General features: G+C 49.2%; 1 protein-coding gene across 1 annotated transcript in view; it reads left to right on the top strand.

Annotated features, from left to right (window-relative positions):
* ADAMTS9 (ADAM metallopeptidase with thrombospondin type 1 motif 9) overlaps positions 1 to 27,452 on the top strand; it is a 169,453-nt gene that overhangs the window by 136,564 nt on the left and 5,437 nt on the right. Inside the window, exons 31-38 of the mRNA XM_080671508.1 lie at positions 11,032 to 11,205; positions 14,357 to 14,551; positions 15,637 to 15,769; positions 16,194 to 16,288; positions 16,390 to 16,484; positions 16,570 to 16,703; positions 18,251 to 18,342; positions 22,566 to 22,670. Coding sequence (XP_080527634.1) covers positions 11,032 to 11,205; positions 14,357 to 14,551; positions 15,637 to 15,769; positions 16,194 to 16,288; positions 16,390 to 16,484; positions 16,570 to 16,703; positions 18,251 to 18,342; positions 22,566 to 22,670 — 1,023 coding nt within the window. The remainder of the gene's footprint in view (positions 1 to 11,031; positions 11,206 to 14,356; positions 14,552 to 15,636; positions 15,770 to 16,193; positions 16,289 to 16,389; positions 16,485 to 16,569; positions 16,704 to 18,250; positions 18,343 to 22,565; positions 22,671 to 27,452) is intronic.

Genomic DNA, 27,452 nt, shown 5'->3' on the forward strand with positions numbered 1-27,452 from the left:
AATGTCCTCAAGGTTCATTCATGTTGTCACAGATGGTAGGATTTCCTTCCTTTTCATAGCTGAATTATATTCCACTGTGTGTATATGTATATACACTAGAGGCCCGGTGCACAAAATTCATGCACGGGGTGGGGGGGGAGTCCCCTCAGCCCAGCCTGCACCCTCTCCAATCCGGGACCCCTCGGGGGATGTCCGACTGACAGTTTAGGCCCTATCCTGGGGATCGGGCCTAAACCGGCAGTCAAACATCCCTCTCACAATCCAGGACCACTGGCTCCTAATTGCTCACCTGCCTGCCTGCCTGATTGCCCCTAATGGCCCCCCTGCCAGCCTAGTCGTCCCACTGCCCCCCTCCGCAGGCCTGGTCACCCCTAACTGCCCCCCCCCACCAGCCTGGTCGCCCCTAACTGTCCCCCTGCCAGCCTAGTTGCCCCCAACTGCCCCCCTGCCAGCCTGGTTGCCCCTCACTGCCCCCCCCACTGCCGGCCTGGTCACCCCACACAGCCTGTTCGGTCGTCTGTTCAGCTGCGAAGGTCGCTTAGGCTTTTATGTATATAGATAATATTTTCTTTATCCATTACTCTGTTAATGGACACTTAGGTGACTTCTTGGCTATTATAAATAATGCAGTGAACATGGGGGTGCATATATTTTTTTGAGTTAGTGATTTTATTTCCTTAGGATAAATACCCAGAAGTGGAATTGCTGGGTCATATGATGGCTCTGTTTTTAATTTGTTGGGGAACCTTCATACTGTTTTCCATAGTGGCTACACCAATTCACACATGAGGTTTCCCTTTTCTTCACATCCCTGCCAACACTTACTATTTCTTGTCTTGTTGATGATAGCCATTCTAACAGGTGTGAGGTGATAATCTCACTGTGGTTTTCATTTACATGTCCCTGATGATTAGTGATGTCGACCACCTTTTCATATGTTGGTTGGCCATTTGTTTGTCTTCTTTTAAGAAATGTCTATTAGGTCCTTTGCTCATTTTCAGTTTAATATAGTCCTACTTGTTTAGTTTTGCTTTTGTTGCCTTTGGTTTTGGTGTCAATCTAAAAAATCATTGCCAAGACTAATGCCAAGAAACTGACCCATTATGTTTTCTCCTGGAAGTTTTATGATTTCAGGTGTTATATTTAAGTCTTTAATCCATTTTAATTGATTTTTGTGTAAGGTATAAGATAGGAGTCCAGTTTCATTCTTTTGCATGTAGCTATCCAGTTTTCCCAGCACCATTATTGCACAGACTGTCCTTTCCCTTCTGTATAGTCTTGGCTCCTTTGTCTAAATTAACTGATTGTGTTCTGGGTTCTCTATTCTATTCCATTGATCTGTGCCTTTTTTTATGCCAATACCATACTGTTTTGATTACTATAGGTTTGTAATGTGGTTGAAATCAGGAAGTATGATGCCTTCATCTTTGTTCTTCTTTCTCAAGATTGTTTTGGCAATCAGGTGTTCTTTTGTGGTTCAATTTCCATACAAACAAATTTTAGGATTTCTCTTTATTTCTGTGAAACATGCCTTTGTAATTTTGATAAGATTGCATGGAATCTGTACATTGCTTTGGGTAGTGTGAACATTTTAACAGTATTAATTCTTCCAGTGCATGAGCACAGAATATCTTTTCATTTATTTGTGTTTTCTTCAGAGTCTTACAGTTTTCAGTGTACTGATCTTCCACCTCCTTGAATAAATTTATTACTAGTTGTTTTATTCTTTTGATGCCGTTTTAAATGGGATTGTTTTTTCAGAACTGCAGTGTTAACATGGGTGAGGATTTAGCCTTCCAGCCCTGTTCTCTCTCACTCCCCCTCCTGAGGGCTCCACTGTTTGCAGTCATCTCTTTCCTGTGGACTTCTCTCACCTCGCTCACCCACTCGCTGCTACATTTTACCTGGTACCTCCTTGGGGCAGGCATGTGCCTTGGCTTTGCTCCCCTCATTGAGTGGCACCTTGACCTGATGTCAGTGAGCATGCTAGGGCGCAGCCTCAAGGCCCACAGAATGGGATGTGCTGGGCTCCCCCACCTCCCCTTACAGGAGCTCTCTTCCCGTTAGCAGTCCCTGGCAGCCAGCTTAGAGATCTTGCTTGCTTTTTGCGTGTGCATTTTCCCCTTTTGCTTCCCCATTGTGCACTATTAAAACTCACCTGTTTGTTGGCAAGATGCATTTCATGCAAGACACATAGCGAGTGGCACCCTCCTCTTTTTGAGAAATAATCCAGGCATCCACCTTGAGAAGCACAAGTCCTGCATATTCCCAATAGCATCATCATCATGTTTTATTACAGCCACACATGCGCACTGCATGCTCTGGGGGTGCTGTTCCCATAGGCTGAAAGGTCAGGGGCATGCCCTTGAGTTGTATAGAGCAAAAGCCCTAAGACTGGTGATGCTTAAAAAGATCATGCATTTTATTGTTTATTAAGCTCTGGACCAAGCGCAAAGCCTCATTTAACTTTTTCCATACTCTAATGTAGTCATTAACTTTCCATCCTCACTTAAAGGTGAGGAAATTTGAGCCTTAGTTGGGTTGATTCATCCAAGTTCGTGCATTTCCCAAGTAGTAAGCCTGGGGTTTGAGGCCCAATGCCTGGCCTCTGCAGCATATGCTCTGGATCTTTATATTCCACTGCCTTCCATGCACCATATGAATCATTTTATTTCCCTTCACTGGCTTGTCCAGCCTCTTATTGCCCCATTGGCATCAACATCTCCTTTACTGGGAGACCACCTCCACCTGCTTCCAAAAATGAAATTGTTGATCCAGTTGGTTGATGATCAGACCCAAGCCATGTGATTGGGTGGGGGTGAGTCTTGATGATGTTGGAGCACCTCAGTGGACCGCTTTGTTTATTGCAAGGCCCCTTGGCTGTATGGGGAGGAAGGGCATCAGTGTGCCTTCAGGATACCATAAGGGAGAGCCTAGACCAGTGGTCGGCAAACTGTGGCTCACAAGCCACATGCGGCTCTTTGGCCCCTTGAGTGTGGCTCTTCCACAAAATACCACGGCCTGGGCAAGTCTATTTTGAAGAAGTGGCGTTAGAAGAAGTTTAAGTTTAAAAAATTTGGCTCTCAAAAGAAATTTCAATCGTTGTACTGTTGATATTTGGCTCTGTTGACTAATGAGTTTGCCAACCACTGGCCTAGACCTTCAGATGTGGAGCAAAATAATTGGAGAAGAGGAAAAATGACATCTGTGTCTCATTTTGTTTATGCCCTCAATGCACCATGTTGTAAACAAAAGATGATTCAATGCGTGGCTCTGGGAAACTACTTCAGTCTTCAGGCTCCAGTTAGCTCATCTGCTAAATGGAAATTATAGGCGGACATGGTGGAAGGGTCCTCCTGAGGATTAAGTGGGACTAAGTGAGGGGCTCACAGATTCTAAGACCTTCCACACACTACTTCTCTTCAGTCTGGTGGCCTCCACATCGCAGTGCTGGGCTTTTAATGGCGCTTGCCAACTTTGGGCTAGATATTTAGCCTCTCAGTGATCAGCTTTACTCACTTTAGACTTATAATCCTCAGGAGGCTGTTTGAATTTGTAAAAAGGAAAACAGTACTTTTTAATTCCTTTGAAAATTACAACCACAAAGGATTTACTTAGTAATAGTATTATAATCTGACAAATTTTTTTCTTATAGCTTTCAGAGGACTTTCAGTCAAATTTGAACTGTGAGCATGTGGGTTATGCATCTCTCAGCATTAAGGAATAAACCTCCCAGGACTTGCAAACTTTCTTTTTTCTTTGCCTAGAATACTCTCTTTCCTCCCTAGTAACTCTGGGTCAGTGGTCGGCAACCTCGTTAGTCAACAGAGCCAAATATCAACAGTACAACGATTGAAATTTCTTTTGAGAGGCAAATTTTTAAACTTAAACTTCTTCTAACACCACTTCAAAATAGACTTGCCCAGGCCGTGGTATTTTGTGGAAGAGCCACACTCAAGGGGCCAAAGAGCCGCGGTTTGCCGACCACTGCTCTGGGTCACAGCGAGGCTGCCCTGCTCCTTCCCTTGCTTCAGTCACCCTTGTTGTCCTTCAAGCCTCAGAGGTCACTTCCTCTCAGAAGCCTGTGCTGATCACCCCTCCACACTAATGACTGAGTCAGATGCCCTCCCCACAGCAGCCTGAAAACACTCAGCTCTAGCAGTTAGCTCTCTGAAGTGTTGTCCCTGTTTTCCTTATCTATGTTATCAGCTATTTGGGGTCAGAGAGTTTACTCACCAGAGTTTTCCCCGGCATTTAGCACAGTACCTCAAGCATTGAAGGCACTGTTGAATGAATAAAATGAATGGAGGGACAAGACGATGTTGGGAGGAAGGAAGGAATTATAAAACAATGCCTACTCATCGATGGCCTTTCTTCTTTAAATCTTTGGAATGTCTTTTAGAACAGGCAAGCAAATTCCTGTGTTCCTGTAAGAACAGCTGTTTTGTTTTCCTGTCATATTGCCACGGACAAGCTGTGCTCGGGCATGTGTGGCCTTTGCAGGCTGCCATCCCACAGCTGTTTGGCCCAGGGCGGGGACTTGGATTCTAAGAACTTTGATTGAGATCAGCTGTGGAGTGTCCCAAGTTTATCTATCGCCTTAGCACAGAAAAGTTAGAAATGAGCAGCAGGTCCTTGGTCAGTGGTTACAAAGTTTTCTTCAAGTTTCCAATAGGGAGTGATCAGGTTTTCATGTGTGTACAAGGGCCGGATATTAACTCTTTATTATTCATTCCACAAATCTTTATCAAGCGCCTGCAAAGCGCCAGGCACTAGGCATTAGGGATGCAGTAGAGATTACGGAAATGCCGTGGTGGAGTTGACAGAGAGAAAACAAGCAAACATGTTACATGAAATTGCCAACTGTTAAAAGTGCGGTGGCCGGAAAGAAATGAGGTACCGAGAGAGAGACAGAGAATGACAGGCCGGGCCCATGTCTCTAGGGTGGTCAGGGGGCCAAGGGCAAGCAAAGGTGATTCCAGGTCAAAGGAAGAGGGAGGTCCCAGCACAGGCCCTTTGTACAGAAAAGCGCAGCATCGCAGGAGAGGGGGTGGGGACCAGACGCTATGAGGGTGGGCGCAGGAGGGGCGGGGTTATGACACGCCCTTGTAGCCCAGGGAAGGGTTCGGGTTTTCTCCAGAGCCTTGTAGGAGGTTGATGAGCCCCTCATGACTGACCTCTGCCCACCTTGGGAGTCCCTATCCCAGATCCAAGGCTCTCACAACCCCAAGCTGCTATAGTCGCCCAACCCCCCTTCCCCTTGATGTCATTCATCCCCAGCCTCAGGCACGCAGAGCCCCCTGAGCCAGGGCCAGCTTCCCCTGGCCCCTGCTCACCGCCTCCTGCTCCCCGCCTGCCGTCCCCCAGCACCCCTCCAGCTGTGGGAGCGCGCCCTGTCCTCCGCTGCGGTCACAGTCTGTTGTGAGCCCACATCTGCTCACACAGCCACATAGGGTGCCTGAAACATGAATCCCAGGGCCACCAGTTTGCCTGCTGTTCTGACAGAGACCCTGGCTGGGAGCAGCCGCCTATGTCATAACCAAGACAGAGGGGGGTGGGGTGTCAGGGATGCACCTCCGCACCCAGCATGGATTTGGGCCCATTGACAATATTGCCTGAGAGTGTGAATGACTTGAAAGTTATGAAATGTCTCCACAGCCTTGTCTCTGCCTTTTTCCTTGCAAATATACTATATTGGGATAAACGTATCTAAAGTCCACATTCCTGGCTTTGAGAGTAGAACCTCTTGGTCATTTAAAGACGGCTTTTTCTCTTTTTACTTTAAAGGAATGTTAGATAAACTGATGGTCAGCACTGCTCCTTAGCACACAGGCCTCCACGCAGCACGCAGAGCGCCTGCTGCTAAGCTGTCCGTTTGTCCTGGCCCACGCTGTCTGGGGCGGGGGAGAGGGGTTCCCACGCCGTCTGGTGAGGGTCTGAGCCCACGCTGTCTGAGGGGGGCATGTGCCCATGCCATCTGACGGGGGTCTGAGCCCACACTGTCTGGTGGGGGTCTGTGCTCACACTATCTGACAAGGATAGCTGGGAGCCCTGGAAGCAGGCGACCAATCCTTTCCTCCATAAAGAAATCAAGTGGAAAGCAGCTTGATTACAATCTTTAAAGAAAGACAGTTTCTACCCAAAGTGTCAACCCTTTTTAGACCTTTCCCCTGTGGCCAACCTGCCTGGCTAAACAAAATCGTACTTTAAACATTTATTTTAGGTCTTGCCCTCAGATTTGGAAAGTTGTCCCCCGTTTATTTGGGCACATTGAAAGGCGCATGCGGCCTGCGAGGCAGTGGCAGGCTCTGGGGCAGCCTGGCCGCTGTTGTCTGCTGTCTGCATCAGTGAGGCTGGAGTCCAGGAGGCTGGCGCTATGACTTAGGCACTCGGCATACTTTATCCCAAAAGCTGTAATGAAATTAAAATGAGGCTAGTGGATCTTTCTAGCTGTTTTTCAGGACATTCTAGAATCTAGATCATTCTCCAGGAGAAAGAAAAGCGTTCATAAATCAGAGGGGGAGTGATGTTACCCAAGGCTGATCATCCAAAAGCATGGGGCTGGGCTGCTCCGACCACCCGCCTCAGCTCTGGTTCGGGTCCAGGCGCCAGCAGACAAGCTGCTGCGACTCCAGAGCGTCTGCAGACTCCTTCCAGAGCACGCACATCTCACTTACTCACCTTAATTTTTCTAAAAGTTATATTCATTTGTGGGCAAAAAGGGGGCCACACCCTAAACCTGACAGCTCAGGGGCTTCACAAACTCAGAGACCTACAGTAAGCACACGGGTGGCCTGACCATAAAACTTCCGGACCAAAAGTGAGGCATGGCCGGTAGTCACGTCCCAGGCCTGTAGCCTCCCTGACAAAGGTCACTCTTTAGCTAACTGAGCTGCTGTTGCCTTTCTGCATCCAAGATAACAGGCCTTGGAATGTCAGCTAACTTCCTCTCCCGGACCCCGCAGGGCTCACTCTTGTTCCTGCGAGAGCGGAGACCACGGAGCCCTCACCGTTACCTCTTCCCGCACACCATCTCCGTGTGCTGGGAACTGAATGATGATCTATCCTGTACCCACCCATGTAAAAGAAGCATGTGTTTCTCCATTTTGCCTTTTCTCTATCCCAGAGACTTCTCGCCTTGCTTGCTGCCACCCCCCTAATCTACCACAGTGGGTTCATGTAACCCTCCTTACGCCTCCCCCTTTGATTCTAATGTAGGAAATAAGCTGCAAACTGCCCTTCTCCAGAGCATTTTCTCCATCCATTGAGATTTCGCTTCTTGGCAATTGTCAGTTTGGCTCAAAGAAACTCATTAATATTCTCTACAGGTTTAGACATTTCTTACCTTGACACAAGGTTTCCCACTCCCTTTCCGCCATTGGCAAAAGAGCTTTGATGGTAGTTACACATTCTTCAAAACCAAGAGAGAAGCAGTGAACTAGCAGGAAGGATTTAGTAATCTCTGCACTGCTGCTCTAAACTGTTACTCATTGACACAAGGAAAGCCCTGCAGATTAGGGAAGGCATGGGGCCCGGGCGGCCCGGGGCAGGCGGCTGCTCAGCTTCATCCTCTGAGCCACCAATTTCTAGGGAGCTGCTTTTCTGAGGGGAGTTAAGTATTTCTCCTGCCTGTACCTACACATAACAGATTAACCACGTTTTTGTTTTGTTTTGTAACATTCAGTGGCTCCCTAACTTATTAAGTCATTTCTTAAATGAAGAAACAAAGAAATTATTACTTCACAGTCCTTCCCAGCACCCTCCAGGGACACAGAAAACCCCCAAACCACTGAACCAGGATGGAGCCAGCCCTGGGCCCGCCAGCCCCTCACTGGTTGGGAGCGATTTGCTCCTCTGTGCTCATCTCATAGTGATTTTGATTCATATTTGTGCCTCAGAAAAATTACAAATAACTTCACATTCTAGACATTGCGGTTTTCTTCCAAGCAGCAGGAATAAATTTCGAGTTAAGTTTGCAAATGATAAGGGGCTACCAGAACACGCCATGCATCCCTTCTGCATCTTAAAGAGCAAAGCAGCTCACAGAAGTCATGTGGCCCGGCACTTCCGCTCCCGGGAATGCAGCCAAAAGAATTGAAATCAGGTGTACGTGCATGTCCACAGCATTTACCCAAAATGTTGTGCAATAATTACCCCTATTTATCCATCAACATTTGAACCAAACATGGCATATCCATGCATTGGACTATTATTCAGCCATAAACAGGATACATGCTTAACATGGAATAGCCTTGAAAACATTATGCTAAATGAAAGCAGCCAGTCACCAAAGGACACATACTGGATAATTAGATTCATATGAAATACCCAGAATAGGCAAACTCATAGAGCAAGAAAGCAGATCGGTGGTTGCCATAGGGGAGGAGAGTGGGGGAGGAGGAGTGGCTGCTTAACAGGCTCAGGGTTTTCTTTTGGAGCAATAAAAATGTTTTGGATAGATAGGGTAATTATTGCACAACATTGTGGGTAACTTAATGACATTGAATTGTACACTTTAAGATAGCTATGTTATGCTTATTTTACCAGAGAGAGAGAGAGAGAGAGAGAGAGAGAGAGAGAGAGAGAGAGAAAGAGAGGAGAAGAAGGAGAAGAAGAAGAAGAAGAAGAAGAAGAAGAAGAAGAAGAAGAAGAAGAAGAATAATAATAATAATAATAATATCAGGAAATAATTTCTTTATTTTAAATTGTATTTTTTAATTACAGTTTACATTCAATATTATTTTGTATTAGTTTCAGGTGTATAGCATAGTTGTTAGACAATCATATACTTCACAAAGTGTTCCCCTCAATATTTCAGTACCCACCTGGCACCACACATTGTTATTACAATATTATTGGCTGTATTCCCTATGCTGAACTTTCTATCTCCGTGACTGTGTTGTACCAGTTAGTACTTATTAATCGCTTCATCTTATTTGCCAGTCCCCCACCTCTTCTCACCTCTGGCAACCATCAGTCTGTTTTCTGCATCTATGAATCTGTTTCTATTTTGTTGGTTTATTTTGTTCTTTAGACCCCACATATAAGTGAAGTCATATGATATTGGTCTTTTTTTGCTGACATTTCACTGGGCATAATACCCTCTAGGTCTGTTCATGCTATCTCAAGTGGTAAGGTTTCATTCTTTTTATGGCCAAGGAACATTCCATTGAATACATGTACCAACATGTTTTTATCCACTCATCTGCTGACGGACAGTTGGGTTTCTTCCATATCTTGGCTACTGTAAATAACACTGCGATAAACATAGGGGTACATATATCCTTTTGAATTGGTGCTTCAGGATTCTTAGGATATATTTCCAGAAATGGGGTCACTGAGTCAAAAGGCAGTTCTATTTTCAATTTTTTGAGGAGACTCCACACTGTTTTCTACAGTGGCTGCACCAATCTAAATCCCCACCAACAGTGCACGAGGGTTCCCTTTTCTCCACATCCTTGCCAGCCATTGTTGTTTGTGGATTTATTGATGGTAGCCATTCTGACAGGTGTGAGGTGATATCTCATTGTGGTTTTAATTTGCATTTCTGTGATGATTAGTGACATTGAGCATCTTTTCATATGTCTATTAACCATCTGTATGTCCTCTTTGAAGAAGTGTCTATTCAGGTCCTTTGTCCATTTTTTAATTGGATTGTTTGTTTTTTTGGTCTTGACTTGTATAAGTTCTTTATAAATTTTGAAGTTTAACCCCTTATCAGTTATGTTATTGGCAAATATCTCCTCCCAACCAGTAATTGGTCTTTTCCTTTTGTTGATGGTTTCCTTTGTTGTAATCCCATTTGTGTATTTTTTCTTTTGTTTCCCTTGCCCAAGGAGATATATCAGAAACCAGATTTCTAAGAGAAGTGTCAGAGATTTTAGTGCCTATGTTTTCTGCTAGGAGTTTTATGGTTTGGGGGTCTTAAGTTTAAGTTTTTAATCCACTGGGAGTTTATTCTTGTACCTGGTGTAAGAAAGTGGTCTAGTTTCTTTCTGTCTTTCTTTTCTTGTTTTTTTTTGTTTTTTGTTTTTTGGGTGTTTTTTTTTTTGCATGTATCTGTCCATTTTTCTCAGGAAAGAATTTTGAGTGAAATTGGCTCCTAAACTCAAATGGACAGCATAGAGATAGGTCATCCCAGGACAACACATACCAGCTGCTGTTTCCTTGCTTGGCTCCTGGGAATACCATTATCGGTCCCTCCTGCCTCACAGAGAGATGTGTGACCTGGAGCAAGACATAGGGGCTTTCTAGGCCCCAGTTTCTTCATCTGAAAATGGAGATCATAGCTCCTGCTCACTCACTCCCCGCCTGGCTTTGTTACTGAAATACACGCGCTCCTCTGGGAGAGCAGGGCCGCACCACCCTGTCCACTCTCAGCCTGGCCCTGATTAGGAACCTGGTGAATAGTTGCTGAATGACCAGATGAGCAGGTCACCTGGAGAAGAAAGGGCTGTAGGGCCACAGGGGAGCTCTCCTCGAGGCCTAGAGCGGTCACTGGTGAGAAATTAAACTTGTCCTCCCTGCTGCCTGCAATCGGCCACCAGGACAAGAGGCTGGGACCCGCAGAGAGGCATTGAGTCCTGGTTTAAAATGAAATGGGCCACGTGGACAGGTAATGACTTCCCTGATTTAAGAAGTATTCAGTCACCTCTTGAGTCAGGGAAGTGACTAAATAATATTTTGAAAACCATTTGGCCATTGTTTGAAAAGAATTCCATATTTGAGCGGGGTAGGTGTTCTAAGTAAATAGACCGTTAGGTCTTTGCAGACCTGAAATTAATCATCCCGTTTCCATTCCTGCTGCAGGCAGCCACACACCGGCTGCTGCGGGCTGTGCCGGGGCAGTGCTGCGGGTAACCCCTGCTCATCCCAGGGTCTCAGTCTTAAAGGGGTGCTAGCCAGGAAAACAAGCAATTACAACAAGAAGATCGCCTTCTATACACAATAGGTAGCATATCAGATATATGAGAACAGGACATCACTGTTCCAGACCCTTGCACATCAGCCCTCTTTGCTTGTCTTCGGCAGTGCACCAGGACCTGCGGCGAAGGCGCCAGGTACCGCAGGGTGCTGTGTGTGGATGAGGACAAAGGCGGCGAGGTGCACGGCGGGCACTGTGACCCCAGCAAGCGGCCTGCTGACCGTGAGAGCTGCAGTGTGCAGCCCTGCGAGTACATCTGGATCACAGGAGAGTGGTCGGAGGTGCGTCCTGGGGACTCAGTGGTCAGCAGTGGCCTGAGGGAAGCAGGGTGGGAGGGCACGCATTCCCCTGAGCACAGGTCTCAGACAAATCCCTCCGCCTTCCCTGGCCAGGGCCCCCGTGTGCATACTGGGGAAGGAGCATGAAGGGGTGAGCTCCCCTCAACTCTTGGTTCTGTGATTCACTTCGATGTCCTGCTGGTATGATTAGGGAGACATCATAACCGAGGCTGCACATTCAGAAGATGCCTCTCCATGCAGAAGAGAGTTACGTATAAGAAAACGCCTTCATGGCCGGGAGGCGGCAGGGAGAGGCGGAGACTGCGGCACACTAGCACATGTGTATAATGGGACGGCTCTCTCCCACTCGCAGAGGCCGTGCAGAAATATGGGTCTAAACCTGATCTTTCAGGAGAGGACACAGCCTGTGGTTTTATCTGAGGTCTCCTAATTTTAAAATGTGGACTCAAATTATTTGTTTGAAACATTGTGTAGGGCAAACCAAACACATTCATGGGCCAGATGTGGGTTGCCCATTTAACAACTCTGCTCACAGGAACAAAATAATTTCCCATAATATACAAGGAATTTCAAGGGTCTATTTTTCACTATCCCCTCTGGCAGAGAGTGCCTATCTGGACACTTTTTATCATTAATCCAACAACAGCAATAATAGCATGATTCTATTACTTTGCGACCTCACAATATTTCCAAACATGGAAAGATCTGTAACATCAAAACCAGTTGTGATTTGCCCAGAAGAATTTAGAGATGCGAAAGGGAAGGACCTGGGCTCCTGGCAGAGGCGCTCACTGTTGCCCAGGGCTCTTCAGGTCTGTGTGTGTTGAATTGTTTCTATGAAAGTTGGTCCTGAAGTCTTTTCTAGCTCCGCCTCTCCATCCTCCTCTCTGCCTCCCTCCCAGGGGACATTGGGCAACGTCTGGAGACATTGTTGCTTGTCCCACTGGGGAAGTGGGATGCCCCTGGCATCTGGTGGAGGCCAGAAGTGCTGCCAAACCTCCTGTTGTGCAGGGGACACTCCCTGTCACCTCAGCCAGTCTGTGGTGTGTTGTTATTCTGCTAGAGGAATTTGGTCTCTAAGTCTGGAGTCATTATTCCTATAGCTTTAAAACCTAATCTTAGCCCCTAAAGGATGACATAGGGAGAAGATTTAAAAAAAAAAAAAAAAGTCTTCTACACATCTGCCAATTCTCAGATGTGTCATAGATTGAAAAATCTGCAAATGTACAAGCAAAGTTGAGAAGGCTGGAGACAGGACTTCACATAGGACCACAGGGCAGGGGCCCTGTGAGGGGAAGGGTGCCAAAGGATGGGGCCAGAATTCCCTCCATGGCTCTTGGGCTCCTCCCTGCGCTCGGCCTCCTAAATTTGGGGCGCCGGGGCCAGATCCCAAAAGCAGATTCCCAGGGCTGGTGTGTTTCCCTGTGGGGCAGAAGATATCACTGAGGCCAGAAGCCCACATTCTTATTGTTTCACTTTACTGCTATTTTCCAATTAGAAAAGCAACCCACATTCATGACAAGAGGTGACCCCAAAGCAGGGAGAATCGACAGTAGGACCTCCCCCACCTCTGCACTTGCCCCCGCCCTCCCCCCCGCCCCCAGCGGTGAGCCTCCTCCACCTCCGAGCTCTGCTCTGAAATGCATTCGGGAGCCAGAGGCAGGGTGCGTGCTTCCAGATCCTCTTCGGAGTAAAACCTGACCATATTTGGGTTCAGTTCCATCAGCAGATGCCTGTCTGCCACTGTGTCCCCCATCCATGGCCACGGGCTGCTCTGTGGGTGGGTGATTCTCAGGACTTGACTTGGCAGACACACAGCCCTGTTCAGATTCGCGCGGACTGAGGTCACTGCACACAGGGTACACGCTAAACCTGCAGCTTGGACAGGGCAGCCCTCAGCCATCTGCCTGCACGTGAAACACCCCAGACTGGCCTCACACTCCCCGGGCCTGGCGTCAGCCGGGTCTTCGGCATTTGAACAGCGGCTGCCAAAGAAGGAAGAAACGTAGGCAGTGCGACAAGCCCTGAGCCCTGGGAGGGTGCCGTGCGTGCCTGCGGCTGGGCCTGTTCAGTCCTGCCTCTGGCAGGCCTTCAAGGACAGCTTTCTCCCTGGAGGAGTTTCAGGGAGGAAAGCCACGTGGCGTAAAGCACAGCTCAGGGCGTTAGGAAAGAGCAGGCTGTGGCTTTCAGAGTCCATAAGAGCTAAGGGACGCTTTGTTCCCTCGGCCCAGAGAAGCAGCACACACCGGCCACTGCTGGACTGTCCCGGGCTTCCCCTGGATCCCGGAGAGCTGTGGTCTCAGTCCTCATGCTCCACCTGAACTCAGGTGACACCATCACAGGGGACGGCCAGTTATTTGATGACTTTGACTAAAAATATCAAAATGAAATTCATTGTCATTCAGATTTATTTTTAAATAGTACATGAAATACTTCGCTGGGGAGGTTGAACCGCGTATAAAATAAATAACCAATTAGGAGTACCATCACGGAGTGGGACACTAGTAAGATACTTGTTTCTCCTCCTTTTCTGTGCCTCTGGGTACCTTTAATGCATGCTGATCATGGCAGACGGGCTCAATGACTGCATGATTGTGAGACAGACAGAGAAGCAGAAAGGCAACATTTTAGTCAATATACGTAGCCAGGGAGAGAGAAGAGAGAAGGGAATTGGTGGCGGTCAGATGGAAAAGCAAACCCCATTGAGCAGAAAAGGAGCCTGTCCCAGGGTCCCCTGTTGGCTAAGCGCTCAGGTTTGACGCTCAGCCCTGGGCTCGGGCTCTCTCTGCATCCCACTCGGTCAGTTCTTTGATGTGGTCATTGTCGGTTTGGGAAAGCCAGGGTGTGGGCTGTGGAGGCTGTAAATGGAACCAGTGACAGCTGGAGCTCCCCCCATACCCCCACCCCCCCCTCCCCTTGAAATCCACAGAAGGTGCTTGAGGCAGCGGGAGCACAGATGCAGGGGGTCCGGGTCTCCTGTGCGCTGGGGCGGCTGCAGAGCACAGGACGCTGCTGCATGGAGAGCCTTCGCAGCGCTGTTTGCAGGCTCGGCATGCCCGCCTCGGAGGGCAGGGGTCTGTGGCGGCTGCCCTGGGCCCTGCCCTAGCCTCTCCCTCAACCCCTCTCTCCTCAGTGCTCGGTGACCTGCGGAAAGGGCTACAAGCAAAGGCTGGTCTCCTGTAGCGAGATTTACACCGGGAAGGAGAACTATGAGTACGGCCACCAAGCGGCCACCAACTGCCCGGGCACGCAGCCCCCCAGCGTGCACCCCTGCTACCTGAGGGAGTGCCCGGCCTCCGCCACCTGGAGAGTGGGCAACTGGGGCAGCGTAAGTAGATGGTTGAGTTATCCAATCACAGAGCTGTGGGATGGAAAACCCTGCCGTCACACGGCCTGCCTGACCTACCCTGTCATTCTCCTTCTAGAAGAGACCTGGTGAGAAACAGCCATGAGCACCTTGCAGTGGGCTTGCTGGGCGCATAGGCCACTTCCCAGTCAAATGACCTTGGGCAAGGGCAGAACTTCCGGGCCTCAGTTGCCTCACCTGCCATATGGGTGGTTGTGAAGAAGAAATGGTTAATACAGAAAAAGCACTTATGTCAGAGTGTCACATTTTAAGTTGCATACAGTTTCCACAATTAAAAATTAAAAAGCACCTAGAACTTCGTCACGTCGCTCTGTGGCTGAGCAGTCAATGTGGTCTAGTCTTTCTGCATCGGGAAGTAATCCTGTTGTATAAGGGGTACAAGGGAGAATTTTTATTTTTTTTAAATATATTTTTATTGACTTCAGAGAGGGAGAGAGAAACATCAGTGATGAGAGAGAATCACTGATCGGCCATGCCCCCCACTGGGGATTGAGCCTGCAGCCCAGGCATGTGCCCTGGCTGGTTGAACTGTGAGATCCTGGCTCATAGGTTGACACTCAATCACTGAGCCACCCTGGCCAGGCCAAGGGAAAAGATTTTAAACTGGAGCTGCCCTGGGAAATCACCACAGCCCCTAGCTCCCTGCAGTCCTGGGTAACTCACCTGGGCTAACATATCCTGTTATCGCAGTGATTGGGCAAAAGTATAGGCGTCGCTGAAAGTGTTAGCGTGTGAACCCTGGCTCCACCTGGACCTGGAACAAATTTAACACTGGAGCCCTAATCTCTGCTCTGCACAGAGTAATGGCATTACTATAAGAGGGTCACTGTAAGACTGAAGTGAGAATGTAACACTATATCACATCATATGTACACATGCATATGGAACTGTGGGTAGTAGGCATGCATAAGTGGTAGAAGTAAAACTCAGCGCAGGGACGAGTCCATCGTAAGTGCTCAATAGTCAGCTGTTTGTTTCAGCAACAGAGGGTCTGCATGACGCCTGTGCACGGTGCTGGCCCGCCGCTGATCCTGCTCTCCTTGCAGTGCTCAGTGTCCTGTGGCCTCGGGGTGCGGCACCGATCCGTGCAGTGCTTGACCAACGAGGACCAGCCCAGCCACCTCTGCCCCGCGGAGCTGAAGCCGGAAGAGAGAAAAACATGCCATAATATCTACAACTGTAAGTCGGCCGAGTGAAGCTGCCTCTCTGGAGCCTGAAAAACAGCGTGGTTTGTGTGTGTGTGTGTGTGTGTGTGTGTGTGTTTTAATATATTTTTATTGATTTCAGAGAGAGAGAAACATCAATGATGAGAATCATTGATTGGCTGCCTCCTGCATGTCCCCTACTGGGGATCGAGCCCACAACCCGGGCATGTGCCCTTGACTGGAATCAAACCCAGGACCCTTTAGTCTGCAGGCCAGCGCTCTATCCACTGAGCCAAACCAGCTAGGGCTGAAGAACAGAGTTTTCTGTTCACTTGTTTGCCTGCCCACTTCAGATATATGCAATTTATTTTAAAGAAACTGTCCCCTTTGCTGAAGAGCCTGAGGAGACACGCCCACCCCGGGGCATCTCAGGCCATGTGGCATCTCATGTTTTCCAGGCGAGTTACCCCAGAACTGCAGGGAGGTGAAGCATCTGAACGGCGCCACGGAAGACGGAGAGTATTTCCTGGCTATCCAGGGGAAGCTCCTGAAGGTGAGACAGCAGTCCTCTCCCTAAAGCGTGGGGAGCGAGCGGCCCGGCCCCAGCGCCCGTTCCGGAGCCGCCCCCTGGGGAATTTCCGGTCTGCCTTTCAGATCTTCTGTGCAGGGATGCAGTCCGACCACCCCAAAGAGTACCTGACCCTGGTGCGTGGGGACGCGGAGAACTTCTCCGAGGTGTACGGGCACAGGTAGGCGAGCTCGGCTTGGGGAGCCCAGCCCTGCAGGTTCCTGGACGCTGTCCGTCCTCACCAGAACGTTCTCTCTGGCATGCAGGCTGCACAACCCGACTGAATGTCCCTACAACGGGAGCCGGCGTGACGACTGCCAGTGTCGGAAGGACTACACGGCAGCCGGCTTCTCCAGCTTCCAGAAAATCAGGATAGACCTGGGCACCATGCAGATAATAAGTAAGCTCGGGGTGTCATGTAGGAGTGCTCATCTGTCCTCCCCTCAGTCAGCCTGGCGGCTGGGCCAGGTGCCCAGGATGCCGGGAGGGACAAGATCCACTGTCCTAACCCTGAGGGTGGGGCTGCTCCCCTCTGTCCCTGCTGGGCCCGGCTGGGAAGGTGCCTGCACATCGGGACCCTCAGATCTGTGATGGATGGAGGAGATGGAGGCATATTAAAGGGGCCCCTTGCAGTGGGGGAGTCAGAGCAGCACCCCCAAAAGTGACATCAGAATTGAGGCCTTGAGGTCAAGCAGGGGTGAGCAGGCACTGGGGACCTGTGTGGGCCTGGCTACCACACACAGTGTACGCACACACAGGCATACAGCTAACTTCTTCTGATGATTGATTCACACAAGATAAATGGAGCACACAATTACCTTTTAAAACCAGCCTGTGCGTGGGCTGATTTTATACTCTGGCCAACACTGCATTTTTGTTAGGGACATTAATCATGGGAGTGGTTAATGCAGCTCAAACAGCCAAACAAGGTCCCCTGAATAGAGGAAAAACAAGTGATGAATAATTAATTTTTCCTCATTAACTATGTACCCATAATATTGCACTTCTTTCCTCTTGAGGTGGATTGCACTTGATTTGTACCAAGATATTTCTAATTGCTTTTAGTTGGACCATTAGGGCTAGCGGCAGGGGTCTGCAATTTCTCACTCAGACCTCCCCCCTCCCCCCAAGCTAAGGCCCAGGGCTCCTGCCAGGACCCCTTTCCTGCAGAACCCGGTAAGGGGTCCCTCAGATGTCCCTCCCACCACAATGTGGTAAGCTACAGGAAGATTCCAGAAAGACAGGGCAGAAAGGTCCCCCAGTGACAGCTTTTGCAGGATCCCGTCTGCCTCCTGACCGGCCTTCCCCACTCACAGAGCTGGTCTCAAGAGCTACAGGACAGTTAAAAACACAAGCCCGTTGTTTTATGGGCTTTTTAAAAAAACTACAAGTTAACCCCAAACTTGAGAAACTGCCATTAATACTTTCAAGATGTGGGTTCTAATTGCTCCACATTTGGGCAATAACATAGTGCCTGGGCCACAGGAGGACAGAGGAAGCCTCGAGGAATAACTCCCTGGAAACACCTTCCTGACTTCCTTCCCCGGTCCCGGTCCCGAAGCCTCGGAGGCCGTGAGTGAGCAGCAGGTTCACAGTCCCGCCCCGCACCCCCCTCCCTGTTACTCTGTTTAAGTGAGGCGGTTCACACATCATTTATACAGTCACCTCGACCCCCTTTGGGGGCTTCCGTGCTGTGAGGAGACAGTCAGGGCTGATACAACCCAGGGAGAGGCTCTCAGACCCGCAACCAGGAAGAAGCCAGAGCACATCTGGATGCGTTTGCTCACTAATCATACTGTGTGTGTTTTTTCCTCTCCCACTCCCTCTTACTGTTTCTTTTACTATTCCTATTCCCTTCTCTCTCCTCGTTAATATCCGGTCCCTTCCCTGCCTCTTTCTCCCGCTATCATCTCTCTTCTGCCTTTAACCCTTCTCCAAACTCCACAGCCACGGACTTACAGTTTGCAAGGACGAGCGAAGGGCATCCCGTGCCCTTTGCCACCGCTGGGGACTGCTACAGTGCCGCCAAGTGCCCGCAGGTATGTGCTGGGAACCTGTCCCCGGGCCTGGCTGCTGGGAATGCAGTTAGAACAGCTGTTCTGGGGGCAGCTTGGTCCCTGCACCAGGAGCCCCTCAAATGCTCACATCTAACCTCATTCCACTCCTAGGAGTGTTTCCTAAGGGACCGATCACAGCCACACGCCAAACCTCTGCATTCAGCAAAATGCACCTATTGCAATGTAAACATTTAGAAACAAATTAGATGTGGGCTAGCAAGCAGCTTGGTTAAGCAAATGATAATAAAATTAATATTACGAAGTCAGTGACATGCTGGTAGATGTTTAATGGCTGGCTCTCCAAGAAAGAAAGAACAGCCCTGCTTTGTAGCATTTGCCGATTTCTGTGGTACAAATACCTCCCACCTGCGTGACTGATTTCAAGCATGGACATTATGTCACTAAATGGAGAGCTGGGGAGAGATGCAATCAGCTCTCAAAAGCCAGTGCAGAGGACTCCAACACACCCCTGTCAGCCATTAAAAACCCTGTCTGGTTTGTGGCATGGAGAAGCAGTCGCCTACCTCAGACGTGTAAAACGTGCCATGCTCAGACCTGGAGTGCACATGCACCATCTCCCCCTGCATTGGCGCTTCCCCAGCACTGCTGCCCACAGGCCTCCTGCCCATTCTCCCGCGCCACAGGTTTTAGCTCTCCTTCTGCAACATTAGCGTGGCTGTCACCACTAGCTGGGGCTACTTCGGGAGGACAGCCACCAATCTTTGCAGGACAAACACAGAGCTAGGTGATTGGCAGGAGAACGTGGCCCCGGGGTTTCCTTTGGTTCGAAGGAGGCCTGGAATCTCCCCCTCTGCCTGTGCACCTTGGAAAGCCTGGGGATAGGGACTGGGGGATGCCTCCGGAATCCCAGGATAGATTTACCCCCAGCCACAGGGATCATCCAAAGACAAACACATCTGAATTTTCCTTTAAGGAAGTGTTTTCTCAGCCCCAAGCTTTAGAAAGCATTGCTAAACGTTTCAGAGAAGTGAAAAGGAAGCTCTCAGGGGAGAAAGAAAATAAACAAAGGACATGATGGTGAAAGGGGCCTTTTCTCCATTACCCAGGACTGGAAACTTTTGAAGTGCAGTTTCTTTAGAGCAGTTGGGAACTTCAAACACCCCCTGTAAGGGCTGCATTTTAGCAGCGAATAGACTGGCCCGCCCTGCCTTTGTCAACTGTCTCAGGGGTCTCTCTTTTCTATATGCGCATCTTTTGGGGGAGCTTAAATAACTGGAGTGAATTCGCATTCATTTATTTCACTAATTTGGAGACAAATGAGCAGATTGATTTGCTAAATCCTGACATTGAAGCAGTTGCTAAGTGAGCAAACCCAAAGCCAGTGAGAGGCTAATTTGTATTTTTTCCCAGCCCATTCTTCGAACCATATTGGATACTTAAAGAATTCTTTTCCTTTATTGAGCACCGACTATGTAGATGAACAACGTTGAGTTTTCAAATCGGTTTTTCGGGAAAGGTCTGGAAAGCAGGGCTGTGCGAGCTGCTTAAGGATGGTTTATCCTCTGACCTGGAGAGAGCACAGAAGTCAAATCGAGGATGCTCTGACAGTCTGCTTCTTCTGCCTTATCCATTGCTGCCGCTTTGGGGATTTACTTACCATAAGGGGCGGGGGGGTCCCCAAGAGCCCTCACCTGAAGATATACCAGAATATGTATATATTTTAAATCATAACCCAGTAGATGCCACCTTGTCATTAACTTTTTGATGCTGGTATTGGTAGCATTTATTGTTTACTAGGCTTTAGGCGCTGTGCTAATCATTTGTAAGTCAGCATCTCATTTGACCCCCACAGCATCCTATGAGAATACTCCCTACTTACAGATGGGGACACTGAGTGTAGAAAGGCTGGGTGACTGTCCAGACCCATGCAGCAGGTGCGCCGTAGAGGCTAGGTTTGACCCCAGGTGTCGAAGTGCAAATGGCAGCCCTGCTTGTCTGGCTGATCCTGTTTCCAGGCAGGATTTCTGCTGCATTCACTCGCGTCTGAGCAGAGAGCAAACCTTGAGGCATATCCTTCGCAAAGCTTTCTGGGTCATCTAGTGTATGCATGGCGCTTCATCACTGTTTCTCTTTTAAACCAGTTTTAGTAGCTAAAACTCGCCTGCCCTCCAGATCCTGAAGATAGGCCTTGGGATAAGGATGCTCCTGACTAGAGTGAGAAAGGACAGAGGTCTTTCCCTCCCCCCTCTTCCCCCCCCCCCCCCCACAAGCAGTCCTCAGCTTTAGAGCTGGGACACTTGCTGCCAATCAAATCCCTGAACCGGAAAAGGAGGAGGGAGCAGGAGGGTGTGTTCCATTCAGGTGTGTCACCTGCTCACCTGCTCGGAGAGGGCAGCTCAGACCCTGGACACCAGGTCAAGGGAGTTGGTGGGGGGGTGGGGATAACTTCCTGGGCTAGTAGCCAGGTCAGCCGCCTGGACCTTCTAAGAACTTTGACATCTGGGCAGATCAAGTCTACCTTCTGCAGTGCAGGTGGGATAGGCCAGTGCCTGGGAAGCAGGATGGGGAGGGAGAAATGAGAGGGGTCCTTGGCAACGGTGTGGTCTGGGCATAAGAGGGGGTATGGACCAGTCCTTGGGGCAAGGATGACCTAGAGAAAAGAAAAGTGGCCTGCTGGGTAATCCAGCCAGCAGAAGCCAGTGTCTGAGGACCACAAGGGCGGCTTTGCCTCGGTACAGCCACTCGGGGACACTCAGATTAACCACCGCCAACCCTAGGGGCTGTCACAGAATAATCGCAGGGCACATTTTAAGATTTCAGCTACTCTGCCAGATAGCGAGTTACCTCCTAACCCCCTCTTATTCACAGGTTAGATCAGATCACGTTAATTTGTGAACCAGGAACCAGGAAGTGCAGGCTGCCCCTGTGGTCTGACAAATGTCACAAATCAGAACCTCTTTCAGCCTGGACGTGGAAACACCTGTCAGGGAAGCGAACATCCCCCACAGTGCTGCCGCTCCGCGTTAGCTGCTCACTGACCCCAGAAAACATTACTATTAATTACCTCCACTGCAGACAGACAAGCCGAGGTCCCAGGGGCTGAAAAATGAGTCAGGGTCTCTCTCATGCCCTAAAAAAGAGCTGAATTTACACTCGGGCTGATGGGCCTCCAGCTCACCCCTCCTTGCGTTATTAAGGCTTTTGACAAAGGACTGGGTGGTAAGGTTCAGGAGGAAGCGTTCGCCCTGAGCGTGTTCATGCGGATCGTTTTCACTCGGGAACTGCTCGCGTTGGAGTAAACCTCTAGAAGAAACTATTTTTTTAAATTTCTTTATTGATTAAGGTGTTACATATGTGTCCTTATCCCCCCATTGCCCCCTACTCCCCCACTCATGCCCTCACCCCCCTGTTGTCTCTGTCCATTGGTTAGGCTTATATGCATGCATACAAGTCCTTTGGTTGATCTCTCCCCCTTACCCCTCCCCTACCTTCCCTCTGAAGAAACTATTTCAGGTGCCTCTGCAAAGCCGTTTTTTGAAAGAGAGAGGGAGGGGACAGAGACAGATGGGAAAAGCAAGAGAACAGCTCTCTGCACCGCTTCCTTAGGAAGAAATATGGAAACAGACTATAGGGCCATGTATCCAAAGGAACCCCAGTAGCCTGGAGCGGGCGCGCGGGCCTCCCTGGGCCAGAGGGGTCCAGGGGCCGGGAGCAGGCCGCGCGCGCCCTCTGCTGGCCGCCCCGGAGGCCGCGCCGCTCCTTTGAAGTCCCGCCCTGCTGTGCTCAGTACCCAGTGCTCTGCGCGGGGAGCCAAGCCCAGGAAGCTTTGGCAACGAGATCTTGTTAGAAAAATTACGTTGTGGCATTTTGTTCCTGAAGGAATCTGATAATTACGGGCAACATCAGGGTTGCTGCGTTAGTTGAGAGCGAAGACTTTGAAGTCAGGAAAACAACGTGGGTTGGGCTTGCATGGCATCCTGAAGAAGCCAAGCAGCTCTGCTGGGCCTCAGTTTCCCCATCTGCGAAGAAAACTCCTTCATAGAGCTCTCGCGATGATGGATGAGATGATGCTTGTAAAGGGTCTGGCCCAGACCTACTCCCTCTCCCCCCAAAAAGAAAACCCTTCATAATTAGTTACTCGTTATAAATTGCCACCCGTCTCCTTTCCAAGTTCCCTTTGATTACGCGGCCTTTGCTTGGGACGTCACGTGGACTAACAATCTTCTTCACTGGCCATTTTCCAGGGTCGTTTTAGCATCAACCTTTACGGAACAGGCCTTTCTTTAACCGAGTCCGCCAGATGGATTTCGCAAGGGAACTATGCCGTCTCCAACATTAGGAAGTCACCGGTAAGGTACCGCTGAGCGGGAGGGCGGGCTCGGTGTCTCTTTCTTCCCTCCCTTCCTACCCCTGCCCTCTGTGGTGTACGAATGTGCTGTCCCTTTCCATAAACCACTTTGCAAAGCGTCAGAAAATTTAGGAAATAAACCAAAGGTAAAGAGTGTATAGGTGAGCGTTCTCCGTGGAGATGTGAGCCCGGACCTGCAGGTGGTTAGGGGGTGCTGGCCAGGAGGCTGGGAGCAATAAGAAGCCACCCGGTGAGTGTGAGCCCCAGACACCGTGCAATTAGCAAACATGAGAGTCCCTTTTATGAGCTTAGGGGAAAGGACGTTTAAGAAAAATTGAAATACAAACAGGGCTGGGAAAAAAGGATAACTTGGGTGAAATTTCTGGAGAGTTGGGGAATCACGCATGGGTTCTACAATAGTCAGTTTTTCATGCTCTAAAATCTTGCGCCTCAAGGTGTGTCCATGTGGCTAGAGCATCCGGATCACCTGGGAGCTGGATGCAGCTTCAGGCCGCAGCCTCTGAGTCAGGGTCTGCGCTGGAGCAAGTTGCCAGGTGGTGCATTAGCACCTACAGCTTGAGACGCCCTGACCCAGCCTGGGTGTACATTAGCATCACCTGGGAGAGTTTAACATGGACGTGCCCTGGCCCCGCTTGTCACAGGATGGCATCCCTGAAGCAGGGGTAGAATTTGAAGTTCCCCGGGTAATTCTAATGTTCAGCCAGAGCAGAAACCACTGCCCTTCCCAGCTCCCTCAGAAGTCCTATGAACCTGGGGCAGGAACCTGGCCCAGGGACAAGTGGGGAGCTTACAGAGTACGGCCCGTGGCCCCAGGCTGACCCCAGCCATGACCCCTGTCCAAGGCCCTCTCAGGACTGTGAGGAGGGAAGGAGGAAAAAGAGAACTGGAAATGGGATGTAGAGCTGCCAGACAGAATACGGGATGCCCCGTTAAATTAGAATTTTAAATAAACAAGGAACCTTTTTTTACTATTAAGTCTTCAACATCACATGCGGCATATTCATTGTAAAAAGTATTTGTTGTTGATCTGAAATTCACCCCTGCTTGGGCATCCTGTATTTTTATTTGCTAATCCTATCAAGTCAGAATATAAAGAAGCAGCTCAATCTGCTTCCCCTTGGGAAAGGCAGCTTCATCCCATTGTGACTTCCCAGGAAAATCTGAGTTTCCCAGTTCTCTTGTTTTAAGCTGCCAGTTATATTTGTGTCTATGAAAAAAAAACAAAAAAAAAACAACAAAAAAAAAAACATCTCCCTCTTGTCTCAGCCAATCAACTACCTCTAATTAGATTGATTGTGCATAAATTAATCATTACATCTTTTTCCTTGCACTGAAGGGGATGGAGAGAGCTGAGAGCAGCACACGCGTGCTTTAGGATGTGCCCTGAAATTATAATGCTCTTCCCTACCCCTGCCCTCCAGGGCCTACATATTATTATGTTTCAATGACCCAGAGGAACAAAAAACTAATTAACTGCCCCAAACATGGTCAGACATGAAGCATCATTATGTAGGAAACCATCTATGTAAACTGCGTTACAAGTTTCAATTCTGTTAGGCAGCCAAAGTCAATATCGCAGTTTTATTCACGGAACTGAAAATAGTTACAGCCGGGATCGCCACCTTGTGGAAACAATGATTACTACCGGACAAGATCCCAGGGCTGCTCCCCAAGCTTTGGGCGCGGTTTCCCCTGTGCAGGAGGGAATTGGTTCCACAGTTGCCTGTCAGCATTTTCCTTTTAAATCTTGGTGTTCCACAACAGTTCAGAGAGCCTGCGCTCAAAATAATCGCCAGGGTCTGTGGGGCATTCCTTATGCCTGCCTCCTCTGGAGCCAGACTGAGCCATCACTAGCCGCAGGCAACCCTTGTAGGAAACACCGCTTTTCCCGCCCGACCCCAGGGATGCTCCGTGGGAATAGGCCTCGGCAGCCAAAGGCTCTTGGAAGGAAACTTCTATTTTATTTCGTTCTCAAAGCATCACAGCAAGCATGGGGCATGAGAGGTGGGATTAAGTACACAGGGTGGAAATCTGTGACTTTATTCAAACTAGCGGTTACCCACATCAGTGGTTCTCAGACCCGACCCTGTGTCTGCACCACCTCTGGGGCTGGCTGAAACTTGGCCAGCCTGGGGAGGCCCAAATGGACATTCCGACAATGTCCCCTCGGGGATCGGGCCTAAGCCGGCAGTCAGACATCCTTAGCACTGTGCTCGCCAGCCATGGGCCCGGCTTCTGGCTGAGCAGTGCTCCCCCTGTGGGAGCACACTGACCATCAGGGGCCAGCTCCTGCGTTGAGTGTCTGCCTCCTGGTGGTCAGTGTGCATCATAGTGACCGGTTGTTCCGCCGTTCAGTCGATTTGCATATTAGACTTTTATTATATAGGATTATCCAACATTTTCCCAGTCCTGAGGCTGGCCACCGTTTTTAGGAGCTGGTGGAGGTGGCGAAGGAAGCAGGCTTCCTTGCGATGATGGTGGAAGGCCAGGGGACTGCAGCCTGAGCCAAGGCTGAGCCTGGGCCCTCTGGTATCCACAGCACCACATGGATTTTGTCCACATGGGACCCCCTCCCCCCCCGACCCAGGAGTGAAGCAGGTGGGACGGCCCCTTGGCCCAGGGACCAGCTTGTAGGCCAGGGGTGGGCAAACTTTTTGACTCGAGGGCCACAATGGGTTCTTAAACTGGACCGGAGGGCCGGAACAAAAGCATGGATGGAGTGTTTGTGTGAACTAATATAAATTCAAAGTAAAGGAGCGGAGGGGAGAGCAAGAGAACCGGATAGAACAGCCAGATCCAGCCCGAGGGCCATAGTTTGCCCACGGCTGTTCTAGGCAAAGGCTTCTCTGCACCTGCGTGGCTCAGGTGCTAATGCATTTCTGCTCTGCTTGTGTGTGAGGGATGGACAGACAGAAAGGAGTGCGTGGCCCAGAGCTGAGATCAGAGGGAGAAGGAAAGAGGATCCCGTTGGGCTGCATGGGAGAGGCACCCCCTCTGTGTGCACCTGGGAATAGGGGGCTGGAGGCCTGTGTTCTGAGACTTCCGGCTTGGCCCCAGGGCCTCGCTGGCAATCCTGTGCGATTGCGGGGGAGGAGGGTAGAGGAAGAGCTGTAATAGAAGAATCGCTGTGGAATGTAAAATGAGTGAAGGTGTGCTGCCGTAGAGGAGATAGACTTGGTTGGTGCCTGTCTAGCTCCCTTATAGCCAGCGGCATGAAGGTAGCAGGAGGTAATTGTGTGTTTGTGGTACAGAAGCAGGTCTCCTTTCTCTACCGTGGAATGCCTCCCACCCGTGATGCCTTCTGAAAACCCAACTGTCCGCCACGGGTAAAGGTCACACTACAGACAGTGTAGTGACATCACCTTATACGTCTGTGCTTCTACGCTGTGCATCCCTATAGAAATCAGGCACGTTTGTACATATATTCATATGTATGCAACTGCTGGGGCCGGATTGAAAATGTACATACATGCACATGCCAGGTTTTAGGGGCAGTTTCACCACCAGCACACGCCAAAGAAAGGAAAATGAGCATACTCCAGTCCCAGAGCTGCTGGCTTCGCTAAGGCACCGGGAGACCTCCCCTCTCATACTGACTGAGGAAACAGAGAAGGTGGGGAAAGTATGAAATATAAACTGTCCTTAATGGTGCAGAGAGTCATTCATCTTAATATATGTAAGAGCTCAAACCAGGCCGGCTACCACATGTTTGTTGAAGTCATGGGACTTATTTCTAGAAAGTTCTATTTGCTTTAGTGAAGAAATAAAAACGATTTGCAATTACTGATTTGTTGTAGGTGAGTGGGTGCTTCTAAAATGCTGGAAAACTGACCCTCTTCTCAATAATAGGCACTGTTTCTATGGCAACCACTTTATGCTATGCATTTCCCTAGTACGTTTTGTTGTTGTTGTTCTGTAATAAAAATAAATTTGGGGTTAGTTTTTATCTAAATCACATTAGCAGAGTCCCAATTAATGAAATAACATGACAGTTGCAAAGTCATTATCAACGGTTTTACAAATACCAGCCTTTCCTCGTCTCCATGACAACAGGCAATGATGGAGATGCACAGAGGAAATACACCCTTATGATATAGACAGCGAATATTCCACAAATATTAGGTTAAATACTAGGCCAAGCACTTTACAAGCCTTCATTGATTTACAGCAAACCTGTCATGAGAGACTAATATCACCCCCATTTCTAGGTGCCCCGGGTTTACAGTTACTTAAAGATGCAGCACCGGCCCCACGCCGCCAGCAGGTCCTCTCTCCGCCGGGTCAGGAGAGAGTTTAGGTGAAGCTCAAGCTTTGATGAGACAGAGGCATTCTAGCATGTTGGCATCCTACGACCACCAGACCAATTCTCAGCCTGGGAGAAGGTTCCTGGCTAGAAGCTTGGTCTGGCATCAGATCCAGTTGCTGGCATCAGACTCGCTCCAGAACTCACATGGGCCTTAAAACCAGGACCATCAGGGTGATAGAAACCCCCCAACTCATCTCACTCATACTCCAAGGCATGCAAATGTGAAAGAGAGAGAACCTAATCTGTCCTCTTTATTTGTTAACTTGGCAAAGTTCTATGTCTAATAAGAGTATCCTTATTTGCAAGACACTTTCCTAATTTGGCCTTAAGAACCAAATATCCGTGGCCTTTGACCCAGTTCTGGAAATGTAACCCAATGCAGGCACGCGATGGCCCATCATAGTGTTAATCCCAATAGCGGATGGCATATGGGGCGTAGAAGATGCCAACACTGTG

This window comes from Plecotus auritus (genome assembly GCF_963455305.1).
Source record: "Plecotus auritus genome assembly, chromosome: 6".
Lineage (NCBI taxonomy): Eukaryota > Metazoa > Chordata > Mammalia > Chiroptera > Vespertilionidae > Plecotus > Plecotus auritus.